Raw genomic sequence first — 24,390 nt, 5'->3', positions numbered from 1 at the left:
GCATGATGTCCAGCAGTACATGCCGTAAGGCAGGGTGTCCAGGAGTACATCCTCTAAGGCAGGGTATCCATCAGTATGCAATAAGGCAGGGTGTCCAGCAGTACATATAGTAAGGCAGGGTGTCCAGGAGTACATCCAGTAAGGCAGGGTGTCCAGCAGTATGCAATAACGCAGGGTGTCAAGCAGTGTGCAAGAAGACAGTCCAGCAGTATGCATTTAGACAGACTTTCTAGCAGTTTTCCAGAAGACAGGGTGTCATCAATTTTCAGTGAGGCAGCCAGGCATCCAGTGTGCTTCAGGAAGGCAGGGGCTGATGGTGTCCTGTAATTTTCAATAAGACATTGTTTCTGCGGGTTTCAGTAAGACACAGTGTCCAACAATTTTAAGTATGTAAGTCAAGGTGTCTGGCAGGTTTCAGAAGGTGTCCCTATCTCTTTAGCACTTTTAACCTGGCTTACCAAACTTATTTATACCATTTATACACTGTACATTTAATCATTGAGAAGAATCAGGTTCATTTTGGGTGACCTTGAACTATCTTTCAAGGTTATTAGGATTTGTTATATTTTGTTACAGTATATTCTTCAAGCAGTTTTCATCAGTCTTGTATGATACCTGGACCTAGTCATGTAGAAGAACCACATTGTTTGTCACTGACCTCTCGACCTCTTGTCAAGGTCAATAGTCTTTTGCCTCCATGACCTTGTCAACACTGTCTCCTGAAGGCATGTAGCCCAGGTTTACCAAACTTATACCAGATGTACACTGGCACCCTTTGTACACTTTTAGGGAAAAGCCTATTAATTTGGGGGAATTTAAGTCATGTTTCATGACAGGCTTTCCTTTAAGCAGTTTTCATAATTCTTTTACCACATGCACACGCAGTCCTGTAGAAGAATCCTCCTGTTTATCATTGACCATGATCTATTTTTTCAAGGTCTTTGGGCCTGTGCCTGCATTCATTTGCTTGCACCCTGTCAACACCATGTCTTGAGTGCTTGTAGCCAGGGTTACCAAACTTATATCACTTGATAGGCCAGAGTCATTTGAGTTATGATTTGTGACAAGCTTGTAAACATATCTCTTGAAGTGTCTATGCAGTAAGAATTTTTTTTGGCAAACTTGAAAGCATTTACACTTAGTCATGCTGAAGAATGATGTTGCTTTTTTTTTTGATTCACTGGACCTATTTTTTCAGGGTTGTTTAAGTTAATTAAGTTATGTTTTATGACCACCTTGTCACCAAAATATCTCTCTAACTCTCTAAGCAATTTTCATCAAACTTGTACAACATTTGCACTTAGTTATGTAGCAGAACCTTATTGTTTCTCATTGGCTTTGGTCTATTTTTCATGGTTGTTGGAGTTATGTCTCCATCATCTTGTAAACCTCTTCTGTATGCTTGTAGCCTGGTTTGCCAGGTTTACAACTCCTGATAGATGTATATGTGACCTATCTACACTTGTATTAAACTGACCACATTGTCTTTTGCAACTGGTTTTATGGTCGAGGGATATGTACTGCTAACCACAATATTTTCTTCTTTCTCCATAGTTGAGATGATGTGGTTGTGACAGCACAGTGACGTCCAAAAGATTCAAGCAGAATGAGGCTGACCAGGGTTTGTCTGGGTTACTTCAGACGCTACGCTGATCGTGAAGCTGCAAAGTCGACGGCTATTATTGTGAAAAAGCCTGTTCAGGGTTGGAGGGTGAAAAGGATAAAGCAGTCGTACCACTACACTGAGAACAGGCCATGGACAGACGCGGCCAAACAGGCCAATGCAGTACATATCAACAGGCCACGTCTGTACTTGGAACCAGTGAAGGAATGGCCGATATTCTTGGGGGACAGAGTAAGTTGTCTTATTGAATTGCCACATATTAGAGAAATTTAATAGAAGAAAACACCAAAATAACAAGCGAAAACAAAAAGTCCATATGAGGATGGCCAAACAAATAGAGGCACTGTTGCCCTTAAAATCCAAGAAGTAAGGCAGTGGGAAATTGTGATGTATATTTATACGATGAACATTCGTGGACTGCTGTTTTTGTAGCTGCTACTGTGGTGAGTCACATTTACAATTTTGCCTTACCTACTATTTAGTAGCATGTTTCCCCATTAACCTGATTAACACACAGTTGTACACACGTATGCAAGTGAAAAATTCCTGATTACAGCATTAATCTCCGATCAGATAAATAAATAAATAACTTTTATCAACAAATTTCATTCAAAGACGTACCCAAATTAAAATCCTGACGGCTGTATGTGCTCTGAGCTGTCCACCTGTCTTCACACGTCTGTTTGCTCTCAAAATCCCCAAAACTCGATCAAACTTCTGAAATTGCCTTAATTTATCATCTGAAGTCTAAGTATACTTGGAATCAACAGTGTCAAATTAAAGTTTACAGACTAAGGCTTATAGTCCTAGAAAACTACGTACAGTTAGTGACGGGACTCCCAGCAGGTTTTGTAGAGTAAATTTGTAGCCATCTTTCATAGTGGCATACCAAACAAAGATGACGCCAAGGAACCTGCAATTACATGTAATATCACTTCCGCAGTTTGTTGTAATTTTTTCAGTGGTGCAATCAATGCTAACTTTTAGGCAAGCTGTATAACTGACTCAGACTCTGAGCGACTTATCCTGTAATTGATCTTTTCATTTTTCCTGATGATAATTTGGACAACTTAACCTACGTTACTGCAAACATTTCAACAACAACACAGCATCACCCTGAAAGGTATAAACGTCAAGCATGCATGTTGTAAATTCATAATTATAATGTTCTTACATATAGGATACAAAAAAAAAAAGATGAAAGAAAAAAAAAGAAAAAATCCAAACTGCCTCTTGCAACAGTGTTGTGTGTTTACAATACACTTTTATATATATATATATATATATATATATATATATATATATATATATATATATATATATATATACCTGTAATTGCAAATTACTTAAGGTTGTTATTTTAATTATGTATAAATGATCATATTTTCTATTTATATATAAATATATGACTCTATATATATATTTGTTGTACTTTATATCTCTATCGCAAATTTCATGGTGACATTCTGTTGATTCTTTGATTATATAAAAACAAGCATTTATAAAATGGCTTCACTTTCAACTTGTTCCCCTGCAGAAGAAAATGTAACATAATCAGCAACAGTTGTAAACTGATGTAACCATGTGATCAAAGTTCTGTTCCATTTTTTGTCAGAATGCACAATTAAGAATGAAATTGCAGTATAAATGTCGACACATATAAACTATGAAATGAAATTATTCATAGAAGTAATTAACATTATCCCAGGAAAGAAATTTTCCAGTAATGTGGTAAACCCATGTGCATTTCATTTCCTATTTTTAAGATGCCCATCCTGATTGAAATGTCTGCATATAATTATATGTACATGTGTATTTATAACCCTTTATTTGAAGACCTGAAAGCTGGCAGGTAGAGCTAACTGTATGTAATACTAGAAGGGTATCACACAAACAAGGCTGTCTAAAAATAGATGCAAATGCTTTCCCATGCTGCCCTACTTTAACCTGCATTCTCATGACCTACATTAAGGTCAAGCCCAGGGCCAATCATCTCCCTGGTAACAAACAGCTGCGGCAGTACTGTTTGTGTTTACCAACAGAGAATGTAGGTCAATGGCAGGAGAAAGCCAGTCTGTTGTACCTTCTTTGTACAGGCAGTGACCCTGAGCTGTGTACAGTGGAGAGACCGGGTGAAATACGGTCTGTAAAAGCAAATTGAGCTTGGCTCAGGCCATTGTGAAAAGATATCAAACTTGGTGTCAAAGTTAGCAATCTGAAAGCATCATCTCTCCTCAAATTTCATTGGATCTCTGGGTTACCTTTCATTAACCTAGTTTTGGCCTGAATAGTTGCAAAAATTATGCTTATATGGAGACAGTCGGGGATCTGTGGACAGTCGGGGATCGTTCAGGTGGAAACATGAACAGGGAAAACTGCACAACTCAACGGTAAGTCTCCCTTTTGTAATGATACCATACTCTTGACTTGCTTGAAGTAGTAGTAGTGAGTGTATACATATATCTGTTGTACGATATAGTATCAGAGAGAATTTGTGGCTGGTCCCAGCACATATTCAGTTATGAACACACTCCTTGAAGCTGTCACACAATACATCCAGGTTAGGCCTAAGATTTTGTTATTATAATTCTCTGATGTTAAATCTTATGTTTAATTGTCTGATGTTAACTGCTATGAACTGATCCAGTTTACCTGCCTGATAGAAGAGATTGAGTTTTTACCTGTCTAGACTGTGTGTGATGTCAGAATACACAACTGGTTCGTTATCATCAAATGATGAATGGAAAGAGTTGGCTTAGTATATTTCACCTAAAAATTTGTCCTTGATTTAATGACTCATTTTTCCTGGAAAAATCTAAATTTCAGGTATCGATTGACACATTGTGAAATGTAACATTCATATGTCAGTCATTGCATGTGTTAGATTGGAATATCCTCTCACAAGTTTCAGATAAAGAAAAGTAGGATTGAAATTCATTTTGGTATTTAATTTTGCAGCATAAAATTCCTACAATTGTCGAGAAATTTAAGAACTAAGAAAAGCATGGAGATTGAAAAACTGTTAAATCTATACAGGTCAAGAAAATTTTTCATTTTAATTGTGTTGTAATGAACCCATATGTGTAACATCTGCTAAAATTAAAACATGCTGTTTGTTTTTTTTTTTTGAGAAAGCTTCTTTCTCACTGTACAGATTCAAAGAATCTATGTAAAGCTTACGGTGGGAACACTGGGGCCTCTGTGCCCAAGGCGGTTAGCATACCAGCATGGCACAATGACCTAGGTGCCTCTAACCAATGTGGTCGCTGTGAGTTCAAGTCCAGTTCATGCTGGCTTCCTCTCCACCCGTACGTGGGAAGGTCTGCCAGCAATCTGCAGAGGGTCTTGTGTTTCCCCCCAGGCTTTGCTTGAGTACAGCGTAGAACACCAGTGAGATAAATACCGTAGGAACACACATGATGAATCTATGTATGCACAACAGTATTTGTGTTTGCTGTTGTTGTATGACCAGAAATTGCAGCGGTCACTGTAAGTTCAAGTCCAGCTGAAGTTATGTTAGCTTCCCCTTCGCCAGTACGTGGGAAGGTCTGCAGCAACCTGCAGATGGTCATGGGTTCCCCCCGGGCTCTGTTTCCTCCTATCATAATGCTGGCCGCCGTTGTGTACGTGAAATATTCTTGAGTATGTCGTAAAACACCAATCAAATCAAATAAATCTAATAAATAAATAAGATTTCGCAGAAAAGGCACATCTACAAACGTATTTAAAGCTTTCTTGGCATGGTTTATGAAATGGAACACAGGAAGTGTTGACATTATTGTGGATAGGGCTGTTCACTCTGACCTGATTTACTGAGGCTCTGAAACATTCCCCATGTTTATCCAATGCATTCAGCTTTGTGGTCATTACTTTGTTGGATTAATTAAATTTGTTGGATTTCAGGACCTATATACATTCATGTCACAGTAACCATGTTTCGAGAATGTAGTCAAACATATAATTTTATTAACAGTAGGGTTAAATAGCGAGAGTAGTTACCACTTACATGCGTACGTGTATTTCTGCAGGCGTACTTTTTCAGCCACATATTGTACATGTATTATTTGTTAAATTCCATTGGCATAATCCATGTATATACAGGTTACATGAACCTTTGTCAAAGTCCTAATGTGACATTCACAAGGCACAGATGATGAGGGTGCCTTTTGGGTGCAGATATTTCCCAAGTAGGACAGAATGGGATTTTGGCATAGTGGGAAAATGTTTACAGTTAAATATGGCAACCCAAGAGGCTTGTTACTTGGGTAAAATAAATGTTTGATGCAATTTTGATGTATAAATAATTTGGGACTACTTGCACATTTCATTATTCCAAATTTTAGACAGTATATGTATGGGTTTTCTGAGAAATATTCCTGTACAAATTTTCATGAAGAAATTATGGAAATAGATGAGCAGGTATCAGACTGGTATAGTTGTCATTTAGAAAGTGGATTTTAAGTAACAGTATTATCATAATTAGGAATTACACTTTCTGAATATAGCACAGAAGTCTAGTGCTGAAAATTGAGACCATTGAGGCTTTCAAACTAGCGACCTAAGAATTCTGTGCTATATTCAGAAAACGTAATTCCTAATAAAGATAATATTGTTACTTAAAGTTCATGCTATACCAGTCTGATATATTCACCTAAGGGAACTGTGTCACATCTGATCATCAGAGGGGTAATGCATGTTTGCTGTAAAGTCTACCGGTCAACTACAGGTACCTCCTATTTTTGTGGGAGGCCTGTTGGTTGAGTGTTCTAGAAGGTTGACATATATTGCTGGAGATTTGGTGCCCGACTTTGAGGTCGTTGATTTGAAACCTGCAGTGGTCTTTGCAAATTTTTAGCACTAGAATTCTCTTCCATATTCAGAAAGTGTAATAACTAGAATGAGCAAATGGCCTTGACAGACATGCCCTCCTCTCAACACAAACACTGTTCCTTCGTCATCATTGTGATACAAATGAAATACCTTTGAATGCAGTTCAAAACACCACTCAAATAAATACATGATTCTAAGTACAGGTATGAAATAAGCAACATGCTAGTGTATTTGGGACATTTCATGTGATAATTTCATTGGTTAATCATTGTGATAATTTCATTGATTGATGATTGTGATATTTTCATTGGTTGAACATTGTGATAATTTCATTGGTTGATCCTATTATTGATACTTCTTTGTACTGAGGTTTGTTCTTTGTGTTTCAGGTTAACTCAGGGAAGTCAGCTAGATCCGTCCACACATCAGTTGCCATGGCGATGACACCTCAGCCTCCGTCCACTGCATCTGATGCCCCTCAGGGTATGCTGCTAGGCCTTGGCAACCCTCTCCTTGACATTTCCATATGTGCTGACCTTGAGTTTCTGCAAAGGTACAATCTGAATCCAGACGATGCTATCCTGGCAAAACCAAACCATGATAATATGTTCAACGAAATGATTCAACGCTACAAACCATCGTATTTACCAGGGGGAGCAACTCAGAATTCCATTCGTATTGCCCAGTGGCTGCTACAGAAACCCAAGGCCACGTGTTTCATCGGTGCTGTCGGAGATGATGCTTTTGGGAGAATTTTGAAGGAGGTTGCCCAGAAAGTGGGAGTTGAGGTTGTGTATGAGGTTTTGCCCGGTGCGGACACAGGCGTTTGCGGGGCAGTGATCACAAGCCAGCATAGATCCCTAGTCTCCAAACTGGGGGCAGCAAAACTGTTGGATCTGGAGTTCATCAGACGCCCTGATGTTTGGATCCATATAGAGAGAGCCAGTTTCTTCTACATTGGAGGTTATGTGTTACCTGTTTGTCCAGCGGCCATTAAGTCCATTGTTGAGCATGCAGCTGACTCGAACAAAGCCATAGCCATGAATCTGCATGCTACCTACCTCATTAAAGACTTTGTAAGGGACGATCTTGACTTATTGCCTTACATTGACGTCTTGTTTGGCAATGGTGATGAGGCCATGAAGCTTGGAGAAGAAGCCAACATGAGGACCTCAGATGTTTCCGAAATTGCTCTCAAAACCAGTGCATGGCGCAAGGCAAATTCCAAGAGGAAACGCATAGTGGTTATTACGCAGGGGAGAGAACCCACGATTGTTGCACATGATGGTGTGGTGGAGGAGCATCCGGTGACTCCTGTGGACTCAGCATTGGTCAAGGACACCAATGGTTGTGGGGATGCATTTGCGGGGGGCTTCCTGTCACAGTTTGTCCAGGGCAAACCACTGGCGGACTGTCTACGATGTGCAAGCTATGCCTCAAGGGTTGTGATTCAACATTATGGATGTACCTACCCAGAAAGGCCAGACTTCCACTGAAAGTCTTAATCCGTTAATCTATCTTCCAGGGTTAATTGTTGCTATGAGGGCAGGGTGTCATTGAGAACTGGTATTTTTGCAGTGATGTTAGTTTTTTTGATAATGTGATAATCTGATAATGTCAGGTTTAAAAGGTGTTCTCCAGTTTGGTATCACACATTGTCATTGTCTCCTGAGTACATGTTGGAGACAGGTCCAGTTATAACAATAGTTGTCTTAGATATGATCTGATTGATGCCTTTATAAAGTCATTTCTTATTCACTGTGTGTTCACTTTTTCATTGAACAGTTGTACGACTTTAGTCAGATGGTACCATCCACTTGAACTGTAGCATGCCCTGGTCAAATGTGACCAGTCATTAGTACATTCTTGGTCACAGTGTGTTCACTTTTTCGTTGAACAGGTGTACGACTTTAGTCAGATGGTACCATCCACTTGAACTGTAGCATGCCCTGGTCATACGTGACCAGTCATTAGTACATTCTTGGTCACAGTGTGTTCACTTTTTCATTGAACAGTTGTACGACTTTAGTCAGATGGTACCATCCACTTGAACTGTAGCATGCCCTTGTCATATGTGACCAGTCATTAGTACATTCTTGGTCACAGTGTGTTCACTTTTTCGTTGAACAGGTGTACGACTTTAGTCAGATGGTACAATCCACTTGAACTGTAGCATGCCCTGGTCATACGTGACCAGTACATTCTTGCATCAGAAGATACATGTACCTTTACACAGTCCTATGCTCCCTGGACCTACATGTATGAGTACCCAGTTGTGTACATGTCCTGTTAGTCTTCATTTTCCTCATCTGTATTGCAAATGTTATGATAACTCTTTAGCAAAATCATGATCATGGAGGTAACAAATGGCAGGTGTCAGTGATTTGCTGTAGAGCTATATCCATGTCTGAAGTAAATGTCAGTTTGGAAACAAAAACACCTTTGAAATAAGAATTGACTAATTTTGAAATATGTTCCACTTTGAAATAAATATTTGCCAATTTAACAAACAAAAAAACAAAAAAAAAAACACCACTGGTCAATGTTTTTTCCAGCGATGATCTGTTTTTATTCCAAAGGTAGTCGTCAGGATTATAATAAAACTGGTAATGTGTTTTGTCAGAAGAGGAACTTAATTCAAAAGTGGTGTTTATTTCAAAACTGACATTTTTTTTTCAAATATGGTTTCTCCAAGAGCAATAAACTAGTCAGATCAGGACATAACTTTCTGATGGTGCTATGAACCCATAATGGGAGTTGAAGTGAAGTAAATCTTGACCAGAACACTGCTAAGTTCACCTGACACACCAGACTTGACCATCAAACAACTTTTCTGCCTGTGAATTGGACTTTTTTCCACTCCATTTGTGTCTGTTTTTACATTTTTTTAAAGAGTGTCTTGATCAAAATTAATTTGAACAACAGTTTCAACAATTGAAATGGCTAAGGGTAAACCAAGATCTGGTGATATCTGTGGCTTTAACGTTTGTCTTTGTGATTGATGTAGCATACATGTGTACTAGATTTACACAGTGATACGTATTTTATTATAGTTTTCCCAATAAAAGTGATCTCAGTAGTCATATTTTTTCCCAGTGTATATGTACTGTCATCATTTCTTTTATAAATTATTTTCAAGTTAAAATTACAGTGTAGTTACTATTTTCCTCACTATATGTCTTTCTGATGCTGTCTGTCAAAAGGACCCTGATGTTGGAAAAAATCCTCACAAATGTTAGTACTTATCTTTCTTGAATTTTTCTGCTGTAGTTTTATGCTTTCTGATTCTGTAAAGACAATTCAGAACAAGCTCATATAAATTATGTAAATGTTCAGTTTTTCAAAATCATCTTTCTAACTCGGTCCAAGTTCATTTTTTTTTTTTTTTTGCATGAGGCAGGGCTTAAGTGTAGGTATGTACATTGTACATGATGGTATGTCCTGTAGCAATGGATAAACCTCACAATTTCTGCCATAACGTTTCAATAATTTGTTTTCTTTATCAAGTTTATGTACATAGAAGTACATGTACATACCTCACTATTTATAAGAAGGCAGTATGAATTTAATTTTAATTTTGAAATTGAGAAAGGCAAGAACCGAGGGCATATTGACAAACTGCTTTTATGAAGTCCATGTTATATGCGAGGATATTTTGTTTATCTTGTACCTCAGCTGTTTTCCAAATGGTTGTAGCATGTACATGGGCGTACTAGGTAATGAATTAGCAACAGTCATCTTTTGTTAATATTTGCCTAAGGGATATCGTTAAAGGTCGCTTAAAGTGATTTAACCATCATAAGACTGAATATGTATTCCCCAACAGTACCACAGGTCTTGTCAGATTGTCTTACATTGGAGTACTGCATTTGGCCTCAAATCTCAAATGCAATAGTTCACTGTTCCATCACAGATTTACTGCAGCAGAGGCTAGTGTGATACAGGCTGCCTTTATAACATAGCATTTCCACGAAGCAAAGATTTTGCTGTAATTGAATTAGAAAGAAAGAATAATACATGCTTCCAGTCTCTAAGTGTTCACAAAGCCAGCAGTCAGCTGCCTGCATGTGTCTTTTCTAGCCACAGTGAATAATTGCCTCCCCCCCCCCCCCCCCCCACTTCCCAAAAACACAGTGACCAAGAGGCGGAGCTAACTGTCACTGTTCTGGACAAATGTATTGCATGTCTGTTGAAACTCTCATTTAACCATTCAAATTGTCAAAGATCGTTCACGTCTCTTGTTTCCAGATATTCTCCAACTTTGTGATATGCTTTACTGTGTATACATGTATACACATGCCAGTATTATTGTTAAAGTTATGTTAGTATGCCTTGTGAACCTGATCTAGATGCCCGCTGGAAAATGTGAATGTTCAGAGTAAAAAACGAAAATATGGCATTCAGAACCACTCGCACACTTAATTATCTTTCTTTTTTTTACTGTTTTAATGTTTCTTTTAATCAAAGAAATGTTGGACACTGCCATTTATTGTTGAGAGTGCACAAGTAGTCATACACTCTATCCTGAAGGGAAGTAATGGATAGTACATGTACGTATCTAGCAAAGATGTTTTGGATCAGTCTCACAAAACTTATTTTATTCCATTTTCTTGTTTTGTTTTTATCAGAAGTTATGTTGCCAAGAAAGTTGCACCATTTGCTAAAAAAGTTACAAGGAAATTTAATTCCAAAGTTGTATGTTAAGTGTCTGTGATGGCATGTATGACCAATTGGTGGACATGCCAGACAGGATTACTTTCTGTAAGTGTGAAACCTCTACCTCTTGTGAAATTTAAGTGAGAAAAGGATATTCTTGCAAAAATACTCGAAATATTTCTGTGATGCCAACTCAAAAATGCCTTATGTCACATATCATCAAGAGTCATAAAACTATTGCAACATGTTTTATTTATTTTAATTTTGCTAAGTAGTTGCCATATGAAGGTATGATTTTAATTGTAAATGTGCTAATGAAAACTGGTAACCATGTGGGATTTCGATATAATTGTACAGAAGAAAATCAAGTACTTTCTTAGTTCGCCTTACCAAAGTAATGATTGTGGCGGAGCTACATGTACATGTAGGTAATATCTGGGATGTTGTCTCATATTGTATCCCAGGTGATATAATGTCAACTGTTTCCATGGTAACACAGTTCCCCCAGTAATTCCACAACTGTGTGAAGTATCTTCTGTAAAAGTGACGCATGATTGAGTTTTGCATGACAATCAGTTTCTGTAAGAAGAAATGATGTACCCGGTAGGCGTACTATACTCTGTGTGTTGTTGTTGTACAATGGTGGATAGCTCGCACGGCAGCATGTGTACAGTTACAGACAAACCGTAGTGTAGTGTTACATTAGTGGGCTTCTGACTGGCAATTGGCTGTTCTGCAAACCTTCCTCAACAAACATGCCTTCGGATATGCCAGATAGGCCTATACATGTAGATATGTGGAGTTGAAATCTAACATTTAGGTGGTCACTGGGGAGTAGGCATATTTTTAGTTCCATTATGTGACCACAAGCTATTTTTACGTCAAAAACTGATTGTAGCCTAGCTTTTGTCTTCAATGTGACAACATATCAGTTCTGTAACATTGTTCAGTAATGTCTTTGATGTGATGTCAATGCAATGCACTGGGAGATGTAAAAAGTCTTACTTTACTTTTACCTGTACTGTGTTACCTGAAAACTGGTGGTCAGGATTATATTTTTGGTCCCGACTTTTGTATTCCTGACAAGCAAGCCCAAACATTCAAACAGTTGATCACTAAAGGTTTGGCTCGAGCCAAAGTCTCACTAAAGAAGGCATAAATTGGTCTCTATTACCCAGTTACAAGGTGCCCGAGTAGGCCTACATCAATTTATTGATGGGGAAGGCAGGTGTGTTGCAGAAGGTTTGGTAGAGTTAGCTCCCTTGCTAGCCAGAGCATCCCCCCCCCATTCCAGGTACATTTCAGATGTGTGGATTATTTAATGTATGTGCGTCAGAGGTTTCGAAAGTTACACGAGTTGGGTATGTCAGTGTTACAAGACAGATTGTAATGTTACAATCAGTACATTTTCATTAAATTTGTGGTTTTATGAAACAAAATATAACTTCTGATCAAAGCTTACAGCTTGCGCTTATGAAGTGCTTTATCTGTAACTTTTTCGTAACCTGCGGATGGTCGTGGGTTTCCCACCGGGCTCTGCCTGATTTAATCCCACTGTAATGCTGGCCGGTGTCACACAAATTAAATAAATAAGAAAATAAACTTTATCTGTAACTGAGCATCTCAAAATTAAATGCAAGGCCATTTCAAATACATAAGACACATTTCCATTAATACCATCTGATATAAAGGTATTCATCTTTGTTCCTCAGTGATGTGTGAAGATGTTGTTTATTCCTTATTGCAGCTTAAATATCATCTGTGGGATTTGTCAGTAGTTGATATTCTTTAGTATGGCGTAAAACACCAATCAAATAAATCAATCAATCAGTCAATCAATAGTTGATAAAGATGCTCTTTCACAGAATTAGCAATGCTAATTTAAACAGATAAACCATATGTAGCCTTCAGTGTTGTAATTGGTATTAGAAACACAAGCATTTATATTCACAATCAAGCTCGGTTTCCTCCCACCAAAATGCTGGCTGCCATAGTATAAGTCACATATTTGTGAGTGCAGTGTAAAACACCAATTAAATAAGTAAATAAATACATGTATTCGTCAAAGATTACATCATCAGACATTTAAGCAGTCAATACTTTGCCATGACTGATTAAAATTTTTAAATAAATATTTTGTGTTAAAATTAGCCAAATTTGACAATGAATAACATAGTGTCATTCTGAACTTAGTTTGATTTAGTTATTTGATTTGGTTTGAAAGCTAAAACATGTTTGTAGACTTTGTAAGACTAGTTTTGTAAATATTAGCTATAATTCTTGTTTGTTAACGTTACAATATTAAGTTGCAGTTGTACAAAATGTTCTTCTGGAAACTGGTCAGTTAAAATGCATTTTAAGCATTTAATTTTTCCGAGCCATTTCTGTTAGACTAAACTTTTACATGTTGAACTGGACAATTATCCTCTTTGCCTGCCTCATGTTTGTTTTGTATGCTGTATTTTTCTCATGCCTTCACATGACTGATCTTTTTCTATTGTACATCCTCACCTAATGTTTTTCATCCATGCAGAATTATTTTGTTAACCATGTCTAACGGGATTATACAAGTGTAAATATTAACATACATACACTTCTCTAATTCATCAACCCTGTTGTATGTAGCAGAGCAACGTTAAGTGCAATTTATACACCTTTTTCATATGATTTTGAAGACTTTAAGGCTTGAAGTTTGGGATGTTTTCGAATCATTCTGGATAATCAATTTTGGAAACAGTAACTTTGACATCTGGAGTCAAAAGTTGGTGCATGTATTGTGGCGCAATGATCCATCTCACAAAAGCTGGTTCCAGTCCAGCTCAAGCAGGCCTTCTCTCCACTCATGCTTGGGAAGGTCTGTCAGCAACCTGCGGAGAGTCATGGGTTTGGGATTCCACCAGAAGCTGCCCAGTTCCTCTCACCATAATGCAGGATGCTGTAAAAAATATTATTGAGTACAGCATAAAACATCAATCAAAAACATAAAATATATGTCAGTTTGTAATTTGTTGGGGACATCAGTGAAAGAAGGAACATGCATTTAATTTTACAGGTTATTTAGTCTGCAAACTATTTGGATATATTTGTGACATTTGAGATTTCTTTGTGTAAATCAAAGGTGCTTAAAAAAAATCAGAAATATTATGATAGCATGTTGAAATGTGGATACGGACCCATGACCAGAAATTTTGATAATATTTCTGTTAAACCTGTGTGCAACTTAACCTTTTGACTAAAATAGTTAGTAATATCCAAAGATAATGGACATTTGTGTTACTAAAATTACGATTAAATTTATGATGAATAATTTGCTTTGTTTATTGTTCCTGAAGATGTAATTTCATACTGGGGACAGGATACTTATTCTGTGCAGAATTGTAAAGTGTTTTGTCTTTCATTAATAAAACAATTTGCAGGAAATAAAACTCACTCTTGAAAATATTGACACAGCTGCTTGAATAAGATTTTGTAAAATGATTGTTTTAGAATTCTTGAGTTACTCATGCATGTTGTGCAATAATGAAATGTGGCATTTTATGCATTTGTTAACAGGTATGCAATTTGAAGTTTTTGAAACCATACCTTTATGTCACTTCAGCAGCAAAATTTGTTGGGTAAAGTCTGTTGTTTCGTAAAAATGTTAAAATAACTGAAGTGGCATTTCAGGTAATCCTTACATTGTACCCTGGATTTTGTGAGTTTTTTTTTGAAGGAATAAAATTTTGAAATTTCATTGCATTAAAGATTGTTTATTCATTGTGCTTTAGTTTAGATTTAAATGCCCTAATTCTTCTAATTTTTTGAACAGATATTAGCAGTGCTGAAAGCATTACATTTCTCTCTTAGGTTTTGTGGAAAACTAAAGATATGAATGTAAAGTAAGATGTTGTTCATTGGATGGACTAACCATGTGAAAAAAAAAGAAACTGAATATTCCGGTTACAATTATGTGCATATTGGGTAAAAGAGCAGACCACATGTCTGAAAAATTAGAAGAATGAGAGTAAGCTATAGTATGCTCATCTTATAAGGCAGCATTCTTGGGAGCACTTACACAAAACTTTTCACATTTATGTTTCGTAACTCATAAACTTAAAGGCTTTGTGATATTTTAATATAGACAAAATCATTTCTGGCGGAAATGGATACCTGGGGTGTTGTGGAAATGGGCCCTAGCGACATATTAAGATTGAAAGTCTTTGAGATTGAGACATTTTCGGGGTAACAAACATTTGAAATATTGCCTGTTTGGATATCCAAAGTTGATATGTCAAGGTTTCAGATAGTGTATAATTATGGTTATGTAGCATTTAGGAGAAAGCCTAACAACTAATTGACACAATGTCTGGCAGAATACTCTGGCTGGTAGGGGTGTCATGTCTGTGATGGTGTTCTGTCTGGTGTCTTCAACACAAGGCTATAGCTAGTCAGCACCAGGTACATGTACATGTGACACTGAGGCTGTCATACTTCAATGAGACATCATAGTTTGGCTGTAATTTAATCTGGAAAGGAATGTTAACATCTAAAATAGCCAATAAACTGTTGTCTTTTTTTGCTTCAACCAAGTAGCAACCATATCCCTATAAAGATGTACATGTACACATATGCATTTGTAAGTTGCCCTACACAATAACTGATTGGTTTGTGTTTCATGAAATACTCTGGAACCTGAGCTAACCAATGAAATGGCTAAGTTAGATATGGTGCATACCACTTATGCATGGGGTCTACCACTTATGTAAGGGGCCTGTGTAAGAAATGGTGAAGATGGGTTTGCTTGAATCATGCTAGATGTAGCTGGCTGTGGTCTTCTATTCCTTGTTCTTTAACTTATGTGTATATGTTAACCATGTTAGATGCTTAATCAATGATACATGTGTATTTGTCCTACTTTTAGTATACACAATTTTGTGTTGCAGGTAGAAGTTCTGGTTGGGCGAGACAAGGGGAAAATTGGACAGGTCAACTCTGTGATCAAAGAGAGGAACTGGTGTTTTGTGGAAGGTCTCAACTGCGTAAGTAAATTGACAGTTTTATCTTGAGTAGACAAATACAACACGCTGCTAGTGTTATAAGCTTGAGTTAAGGATAAAGACACGCTGCTGAACTTGTTTTGGTAATATCGGTGATGTTCATGTGAAATTTCCAAAATTTCTTGGCTTTCTAAGATCAAACTATGTACATTGGAGATTCAGATTTACTAAAACACTTGTGTTAAGCTGATTTCTGGACATGAATTGCGGGCAACCATTAGGTCACCAAAGCCGTCTCCCAACTCAGCAGAAGGCGAGCTAATGCTGAATTGTCAGGTATACAACCTATTTATAATAACTCTATTTCCAGAGAGTGTCAAATTTTAAAGGAGTGAATATCTGGAAGTATTAACGTGGTCCCATTTATTGTTTCAATCTTTGACTAACTCAATTCTGTGTTTTAGTCAGAGCTAGATTCAAGCCTGATACCTCATTAGTCAAAGCCATAGGCCAGTCAGATGTGTTAACACCACTGTTACTGAATGAGCTGTAGATGGCCCCAAAAACTTCTTCTGTACTTTACGGTGTGAAATTAGCTTGCTGTGATGATGGATTTTGGGGCTTCTGTGGCCATGTGGGTTAGCACTCCAGCGTGGCGCAATGACCCAGGAGCCTCTCACCAACGTGGTCGCTATGAGTTTAAGTCCAGCTCAGGCTGGCTTCCCCTCCGACCATATGTGGGAAGGTCTGCCACCAACTTGGTTGTGGGTTTCCCCCTGGCTCTGCTCAGTTTCCTCCCATCATAATGCTGGCCGCCGTTGTATAAGTGAAATATTCTTGAGCACATCATAAAACACCAATCAAATGAATAAATAAATAACAATTGGCTTTGATGGGCATTGATTGTTGACAGAAATATGAGTGGGTGAACAAGACAGCCACCAATCCTGGACAGATGATGAAGATTGAGAAGCCATTGTTAGTAACAACAGAAGTGGCCCTTGTTGATCCATCAGACAAGTATGTGCACTTGGAATTTGGCCATCACCTCTTTGTCATATATTTTGTAGATAGTGGGCGTCAGGTATCCACTCAGATTTACCACACACGCAATGGTTATTGTATTGAAGGCATTGTTGTAATATAAGGTGTATACAGTTTCTTAGATTGATATACCTTGATACTGATGTGACTAAGCCATAGTATATAATTGGATACTAGTATCAGTTGGCATTATGCAGAAAAGGAAGACGAAGAAATCACCCCATGTGCAAAATCAAAGCTATACTGTAATTCTTCAACCTTTTTGAATATTTGCAAGGTGTTTATTCAAGCACATACTGAGAACACTATTCTGGGAAGACTGATAAAGTTATTCTTTTTGTGAAGTCCTGAAATTGGTCAATCCAAGCAATGTAGTTTTGTCTTCGAAAGCAAATGAAAAAGGTGCATAAATATCACTGAAAATTGCTCCTTCATACTTGAAAAGATGGAGGAAATAGGTTAAGTATAGTTATTGACAGCTGAAAAGATGGAGGAAATAGGTTAAGTATAGTTATTGACAGCTAGTGAGATTATACATGGACAGATACAGGTATTGAACAGCAGTGGCTTCAGTTAGAAGTGTAGCTCTCAAGTCTGAGTGGAATAAACAATAACTTTACTTAAGATATTAAATAATTGTACTGTAGCTTGTAAGATTTCGGGGTGCTCTTACGTCAAAGCAGTATTATTATCAGCTGGACATGTAGTTTGCTATGTCAATGTGAGTTGGTGCCAGGGGCATGACTGTTTCCAGGTACAGCTCTCCCAGTCATCAAAGTGATCGGCGTACATGCATATCTGGAACATTTGTATGGATGAGAACTGCCCTTAACTAGACCATCCTTGAGGATCCTACGTTTCATTTATACTATTATATCATGGTGCTTTGTGTCTCTTGGTTCTTGGGGGGGGGGGGGGAGGGGGGAGGGGGAGATAGGAACGTTAAAGTTACTGATCTGCAATACATGTCATCATCATCATCTGCTGGGAAAGAACATAATGTCTTGGAAAATTAACTTCATAGACCTTGACTTCATACCATTATCGGGTCCAAATGGAAGCCCATTGGTTTCACAGCTGAACTCACAGCTTGTGTCATGTGGTGTTCAAAAGTATGTTATATTTTCTCACACCCAGTCAAGCGACGACTATAGAGTGGAGGTACACAGAGACAGGGTATAGAGTGAGGGTGTCAACACGGACTGGACGCATCATTCCCTTCTCACAATTATCAGAGGTCGTGGAGGAAGACTTCATCAATCAGAAAAAATATGTTGGTGAGAGTTCATATCCACGTCATAACTTTACCCGCCTATTTTTTTTTTGCAAATTCTCCATGTATTTTTGTTGATGCTGTCGAAGGGTGCCCTTGTAGAATTTTGACCCAGGTGCTGTTTATGGAGGATAAACAATGTGGAGAATATGGAGGCCTGTATTATTATGATGATAAATAAATTAAATAATTTGATTGGTGTGGTGTACTCAAGAATAGTTCTCTAATGTGACAGCGGCCAGCATTATAAAGGGAGTAAACCGTATGTATGTATAGCAGCTGTAAGGGGAGAAAATAAAGATTTATACAGGAATTTTACATGACAAATTATTGTAATACGATCTGCGAAGAGTCTTTATAACTCAGGATTTAAATTTTGACAATTCAGAATTAAAATGTTACTTTATATTTCGCACCGTAAAATTTTGAAAATACTTACATTTAGCTGAGATGTTGAAAACACTCCCTTCCCAATGTTTACCCTTACTGTATCAAGTCCAATCTTATATTCCTATTAATGCTTGAAACAGAAAAGTATTATCTCATCTGAAGAGTTGTTTAGTTATCTGCACTAACATCGGTGTTATCTAAAAACCAATGTAAAACATTATTTTGTCAGGATTTCACTGTGTAAGTGTTCATTGAAATTTCAGAGAATGAGGCAAAAGACACAACAGCTAAAGTGCTAAAGAAGATAACCTATGAGCCTAAACTGTGCAGCTTTGAAGCAGATATAATGGAGAAGTTTGGCATCAAGGAAGAGCGTAAACCTGCTCCGACGTTCTGGTACTGATGAGGATAGTATAGACGAAGGGACGTCTCACAATCATGGCGTGTGTTTGTGTAGGAAAGAAACAGTCTGGCCCTGTTGGGTTCTTGTCATCCAAACCATCTATAGATACATCATTTGTTTAGTCCATTCTGACTGTTATTGTGTTGGCCGTGAACACGGATGGCATAGTTGTCTACATGGAGGGGAATGTTTGACCAGTGCTTCTATTCAGATTCTTGGGTATTTTATGACCAGGACATTATATGGTACTCGCCATGACATTATTTCTTTTAGATGCACGGATACGGTGTTGAAAATGTGTCCTCCACTTTCCAGGAATAAAAAAATAAATAACTGTTTTGTATTTTGTTGTTAGTGAAAATAATGATATTAAAATATGTCCGAACGATGAGAGGACATTGTATTGATTAAGAATCATGCAGTGTGAATGGTCAGGTTCGCTAGGTCTGTACTAAAAATTTCTGTTATTTTTATCCAATTACAATGCTTCTGCTGGACTTTTCTCCCGAATTGCCTCTGGGTTTGCTTCAGATTGTTCAAGCAAGGAGCTACTAAAGATCAGTTGTATTGAAAGAGATTGTTTGATCAGTGTTGACATGATGCTCAAGGATCTATGCCTGATCCTGACAAACCTCGGGACGAGGGGCCGTAGCAAAAACAGCTTCAGCAGGGTTCCAGCGAGTGTGCTTGGGGTGTAACGTCGTACTTAACAATTTTTCAGTCATATGACGACGAAGGAGTCCGTAGAGTGTATGTAATATGCCTCCTTGTTGCAGAATGGATTTGCACCGCTCTTTTATCTAGTGTTGCTTCACTGAGACCACTTACCGAAGGCAAGTAAGCCGCCTCGCCTGAGCCATTATACTGATACAGGTCTTGGCACTAACCCTTTAATTCTGAATGCCAAGCAAGGAAATTACAACCTCCTCTTTTCCAAGGTCTTAGGTGTGACCCGTCCCGGGATTGAACCTGAACCTACCGCTCCTGATGCAGACGCTCTACCGACTGTGCTAATGGGGCAGGTAAGCACGGTTTGACCACTCAACCTTATTGGTCAAGGGTACTATGGTTTAAACTAACAAGACCGTAGGCAAGAGTTCTTTCTGGATAAACTCCAGTTTACATGTGAGTTTACCTACCTCTGTCCATTGATCTACGTACAGTGTAAATATATCCTGCTGCGAAATGGAGCTATCAGTATCAGGCATGCAGACTTCATCAGATCCGTAGCGATACACTTGCGTTACTCGCCAAATTTGTGATGGAGTCCGCTCACAGCGGTAAGGAAGGAAACCAAGTGTTATTTGACTGAACTATTTTGATCAGTTATTTGATTGATGCTTATTGCAACACAATTTTTTAAAAATATTTCTCGATTACATGATTCCACAGTACCACGGGATACAGCACCACTCTTTTCCCAGGTGCATGTTACGGACTTCAGCCACAGCCAAACCAGGCAGAGTTGAATTTGAGTGTACAGCCTATACTCTGGCGTCGTGAAAACATTGATTTAGCAAAAGGAACCTGCCAATAAGATGACATAAAAATTGGGACATGACCTAAACCCTAGAGCAATCACAGAGAATGCCAATATAAAATTGTCGCATCCTTTATTTCACAAAGTACCCCATGAAATGACCTAACATGACCTCAACTTTAAAGCACAATGATATATACTGTATAGCCATAATCAGTAATTGACAGTTTTGCATTAGATCTGACCTCAGTCCACTTTAAGAAAACTGTAAAACCATTTCTTGTAATTTTCCTCATGACTCACACTTTATGGTGCTGTAATGTATTACATTACCAGAAAATTGACTTATGAAATGACCATTAGTAACAACCTCAGTGATTAGTTAATTCAGGATATACATTTTGTATGTACAGTAAAAAAAAAAAACAGTACAGATTTCACTTTCATAACTGACATTCAAAAAGCAAACATTCTTCCACAGAACAAAAAAAATCATGTGGAACATGGCTTGAAGAACACATAGCCCAATGTGATAAACTGCTGAATTTGGTGGTCTTTCCCTTCAGTTAAAAAATCATAAAAACTGACTAAACCATGAAATATTTTATTCAATTTTATTTATTTTTGAACTAAGAAAACATTATATGCCACTGTGCAAATTACACATATATCTATTTTAACCTCAATTAAAAGTGTTTGTGTTTCACATAAGAAAATTTATTTTTGTCTGGCTTCTGTAAATAGTTTTCTCAACCTCTATTTACCATTTCATCACAGATAGCGACTGCAAATCTCATTAGCTTCACACAAAAACTGGTCCCTCTTTGCAAACTTAAATCAACACACACATGTATATACAAACACTGTTGATGTTAACAATAAAATATGAACAGTCCTTAATCACATGCTGCATAAATCAGTTCACAAACACATTTGAGTCCCATTCCTTGGAAAAATTTTCATGCCACGATCTTTTCTTCACTAAAATCTACCTGCTATTTGTTTGTTAAATGCTGTCAAGAAATCTTAGCACTATAGACATCAGTTCTGGAACAGGTTCTTATATGTCATATTGTGAATGAAGTCACGTAATGACTTGGTGAACACCTTGGCACGTACATGTACCTGGCACACATGTGGATACTTACTATGGTATATACATGAGTCTCTTAACAGCGTAATATATACAACAGTCCAATAATGCAAAAACATCCCAAAACAACCTGAATCACTGGTATTATTTTTTTTTTTTATTTCACTGTTGTACTTTGTATGACATTGGTATTAAGATTTAGAATAAACCACAGACAACCACCAGGGCCAAGTTGTTCAAGCATGCATTAGTTGGTAATCCTTGTATTAATTTTAGCCTGGACTGAAGTCCCTTTAGTTTTGTATTAGGCCACAATTGGTATTAAAACTTAAGCCTGGCTTACTGTAACTTTTAATACACCTTTGAACAAGCGGCTGCAGGTATCTGACAAACATTCTGACTTAAAGCTGCAGCTGTACCAGTGGGACACTGGATTAACAGAGCTTTAAAATACATGTAAATATCTATGTGTATTAAGGAAGAACATATATTTATAGCTAAAGTTATGGTTTTTAAAGGTCAGTTACAGCAACTTCTTAATACTTCTTATCAGCATATTTCAATATACAACACCTTTTACATACACAAATGTTTTGTGACGTATGACTCAATGGCAACCCATAACCTAAAACACTGGTCTTAGCATGCAAATGATTTCGTACGACAAAAGCTTAGCTTAGTTTTTAAAAAGCTGTATCTTGATCAGTGTCATCTGTGAGAGAAATACTTTTCAGCACTTTTATTTGGCACTAAGCTGTACTAATGCCTCTATATATGCACCATTTGTACAACTGAAGCACCTGACAAAAGAGCTGCATACTTCAGTGCCATCAAGCCTCACTGCTGTACCACCATTAAAACAAGATAGCAATGTTAGAGAGAAACTTGGACTCCGTTCCATAAGGCAACCTTACTAATAGCCAGAGCTGAAAATGACAAAGGCAGGAAGAGACTAAGGTGTTCACATTTTATCAAATCTCATCTCACTTCTCCATATCTGCCTGGAGTAAAATCACTGACATAACCAGCTTCAAAATCTACCCATCCTGGAAGAAGTTTTATACTGATTTTATTTATCTGATTGGTGTTTTACATCGTAGTCAAGAATATTTCAATTATACGACGGCAGCCGGCATTATGGTAGACGGAAACCCGGCGGAGTTCGTGGAAAACCCATGATCATCCTTCAGTTGATGGCAGACCTTCCCACTTACAGCCGGAGAGGAAGCCAGCACAAACTGGACTTAACCAAGCTTACAAGTTTTACAACAGCTAAGCTAATATTAAAGTTAAGTTCCCCCGTACACAATATTGCATTAAACAAGGCATAAGAAACAAGTTACATGAGCTTATGATATAGGATGAACATGTCCAATGTAAATCACCTGTAATTTCACAGAATTTCTCACCATCTCCCTGCTGTACAAACAGTAGAACAAAAGGGTGACTATTCAGCAGAAAACAACGTAAAAATGTATCTGATATACTGTAAATCACATCAAATTTCACAGTTTTTCACAAATTTATAACTGCAGGGTGATAATATGTAATTGGAAAGAATTCCAGGGAAATGATAGGTTCCTTACTGTATATCTCATACACTTTACAAAATGGACTTTGCCACATTTTAATTTAAAAAAAGCAACAAAATAAAACTAGCAAGTCTAGCTGGCTCTGATCTCTTCCGCAGTGTTTAATGCCATTTCCAACATGGTACTGATATTCACATTAACTTTGCACAGACTTCAGACAAATTTATCATTTATCAAGTAATACTACTCAGTCCAACTCCCTGTCAAGTTTCTTTCAGGCGTCTTAACAACCTCCCCAGATGGGACTCCAACACAATCAGTAGTATGGCCTCCTGGGATTGTTCTATAATGAAAGTACAGACATTGATTTGTTTATTAGTTTCACTGGGGTTAACCAAAATGTTAACATTATTTTGCTCATTTTACAATAATGTTTCCTCATAACAGAAGGTTTTTTTTTTTCTTTCCAATTTACCAATAAGCTTATCCAACCAATTATGCTAAAATGATAAATTGAGGGACATTTGATTTTTGTTTATGTCATGCTCAAGCCTTCAGCTTTGTAAGGTGCAGGAAACTCGAGCGGCTGGGCAAACCACCAATCTTTATAACATATACTTAGTGGAGGAAACCTGAGTTGCTGAGGCAAACCACCAACCTTTATAACATATGTGTACTTAGTGGAGGAAACCTGAGGAGCTAGGGTAAACCACCAACCTTTATAACATATACACGCACTTAGTGGAGGAGACCCGAGTGGCTGGGGCAAACTGCCAACCTTTACAACACATACATGTACTTAATGTAGAAAACCCGAGCAGTTGGGGTAAGCCACCAACCTTTATAACATATGCATGTACTTAGTGGAGGAAACCCGAGTGGCTACAGCAAACCACCAACCTTTGTAAGATATACATGTACTTAGTGGAGGAAACCTGAGTGGCTACAGCAAACCACCAACCTTTATAAGATATACATGTACTTAGTGGAGGAAACCCGAGTGGCTACAGCAAACCACCAACCTTTGTAAGATATACATGTACTTAGTGGAGGAAACCTGAGTGGCTACAGCAAACCACCAACCTTTAT

The 24,390-nt window shown here is 37.7% G+C and overlaps 3 protein-coding genes across 3 annotated transcripts in view; 2 read left to right on the top strand and 1 right to left on the bottom strand.

Annotated features, from left to right (window-relative positions):
- Positions 1-1,560: 1,560 nt before the first annotated feature.
- LOC135472371 (large ribosomal subunit protein uL24m-like) lies at positions 1,561-19,625 on the top strand. Its single transcript, XM_064751844.1, has 5 exons — positions 1,561-1,855; positions 16,033-16,128; positions 17,000-17,106; positions 18,268-18,407; positions 19,057-19,625. The coding sequence occupies exons 1-5, from the start codon at positions 1,607-1,609 to the stop codon at positions 19,194-19,196; spliced, it is 732 nt and encodes a 243-aa protein (XP_064607914.1). The 5' UTR covers positions 1,561-1,606; the 3' UTR covers positions 19,197-19,625.
- Positions 3,958-14,981, top strand: LOC135472370 (uncharacterized). The gene is made up of 2 exons (XM_064751843.1): positions 3,958-4,014; positions 6,844-14,981. The coding sequence occupies exon 2, from the start codon at positions 6,889-6,891 to the stop codon at positions 7,948-7,950; it is 1,062 nt and encodes a 353-aa protein (XP_064607913.1). The 5' UTR covers positions 3,958-4,014; positions 6,844-6,888; the 3' UTR covers positions 7,951-14,981.
- Positions 19,626-20,805: 1,180 nt separating the features above from the next.
- Positions 20,806-24,390, bottom strand: part of LOC135472877 (lysine-specific demethylase 6B-like) — a 29,034-nt gene continuing 25,449 nt past the window's right edge. Inside the window, exon 15 of the mRNA XM_064752584.1 lies at positions 20,806-23,644. Within this exon, the coding sequence (XP_064608654.1) occupies positions 23,618-23,644 (27 nt within the window). The 3' untranslated portion in view covers positions 20,806-23,617. The remainder of the gene's footprint in view (positions 23,645-24,390) is intronic.

This window comes from Liolophura sinensis, chromosome 8, assembly GCF_032854445.1.
Source record: "Liolophura sinensis isolate JHLJ2023 chromosome 8, CUHK_Ljap_v2, whole genome shotgun sequence".
Lineage (NCBI taxonomy): Eukaryota > Metazoa > Mollusca > Polyplacophora > Chitonida > Chitonidae > Liolophura > Liolophura sinensis.
Note: the sequence above shows the minus strand (reverse complement) of the source record. Positions and strands in the feature narration are given on the sequence as shown.

Excerpts from the sequence above, each read along its gene's own strand:
- LOC135472370 (XM_064751843.1), top strand. The coding sequence starts at position 6,889 with ATGGCGATGACACCTCAGCCTCCGTCCACTGCATCTGATGCCCCTCAG.
- LOC135472371 (XM_064751844.1), top strand. The coding sequence starts at position 1,607 with ATGAGGCTGACCAGGGTTTGTCTGGGTTACTTCAGACGCTACGCTGAT. Across the intron at positions 1,856-16,032 it reads CGATATTCTTGGGGGACAGA|GTAGAAGTTCTGGTTGGGCG; the intron begins GTAAGTTGTCTT and ends TTTGTGTTGCAG. Across the intron at positions 18,408-19,056 it reads CAATCAGAAAAAATATGTTG|AGAATGAGGCAAAAGACACA; the intron begins GTGAGAGTTCAT and ends TTGAAATTTCAG.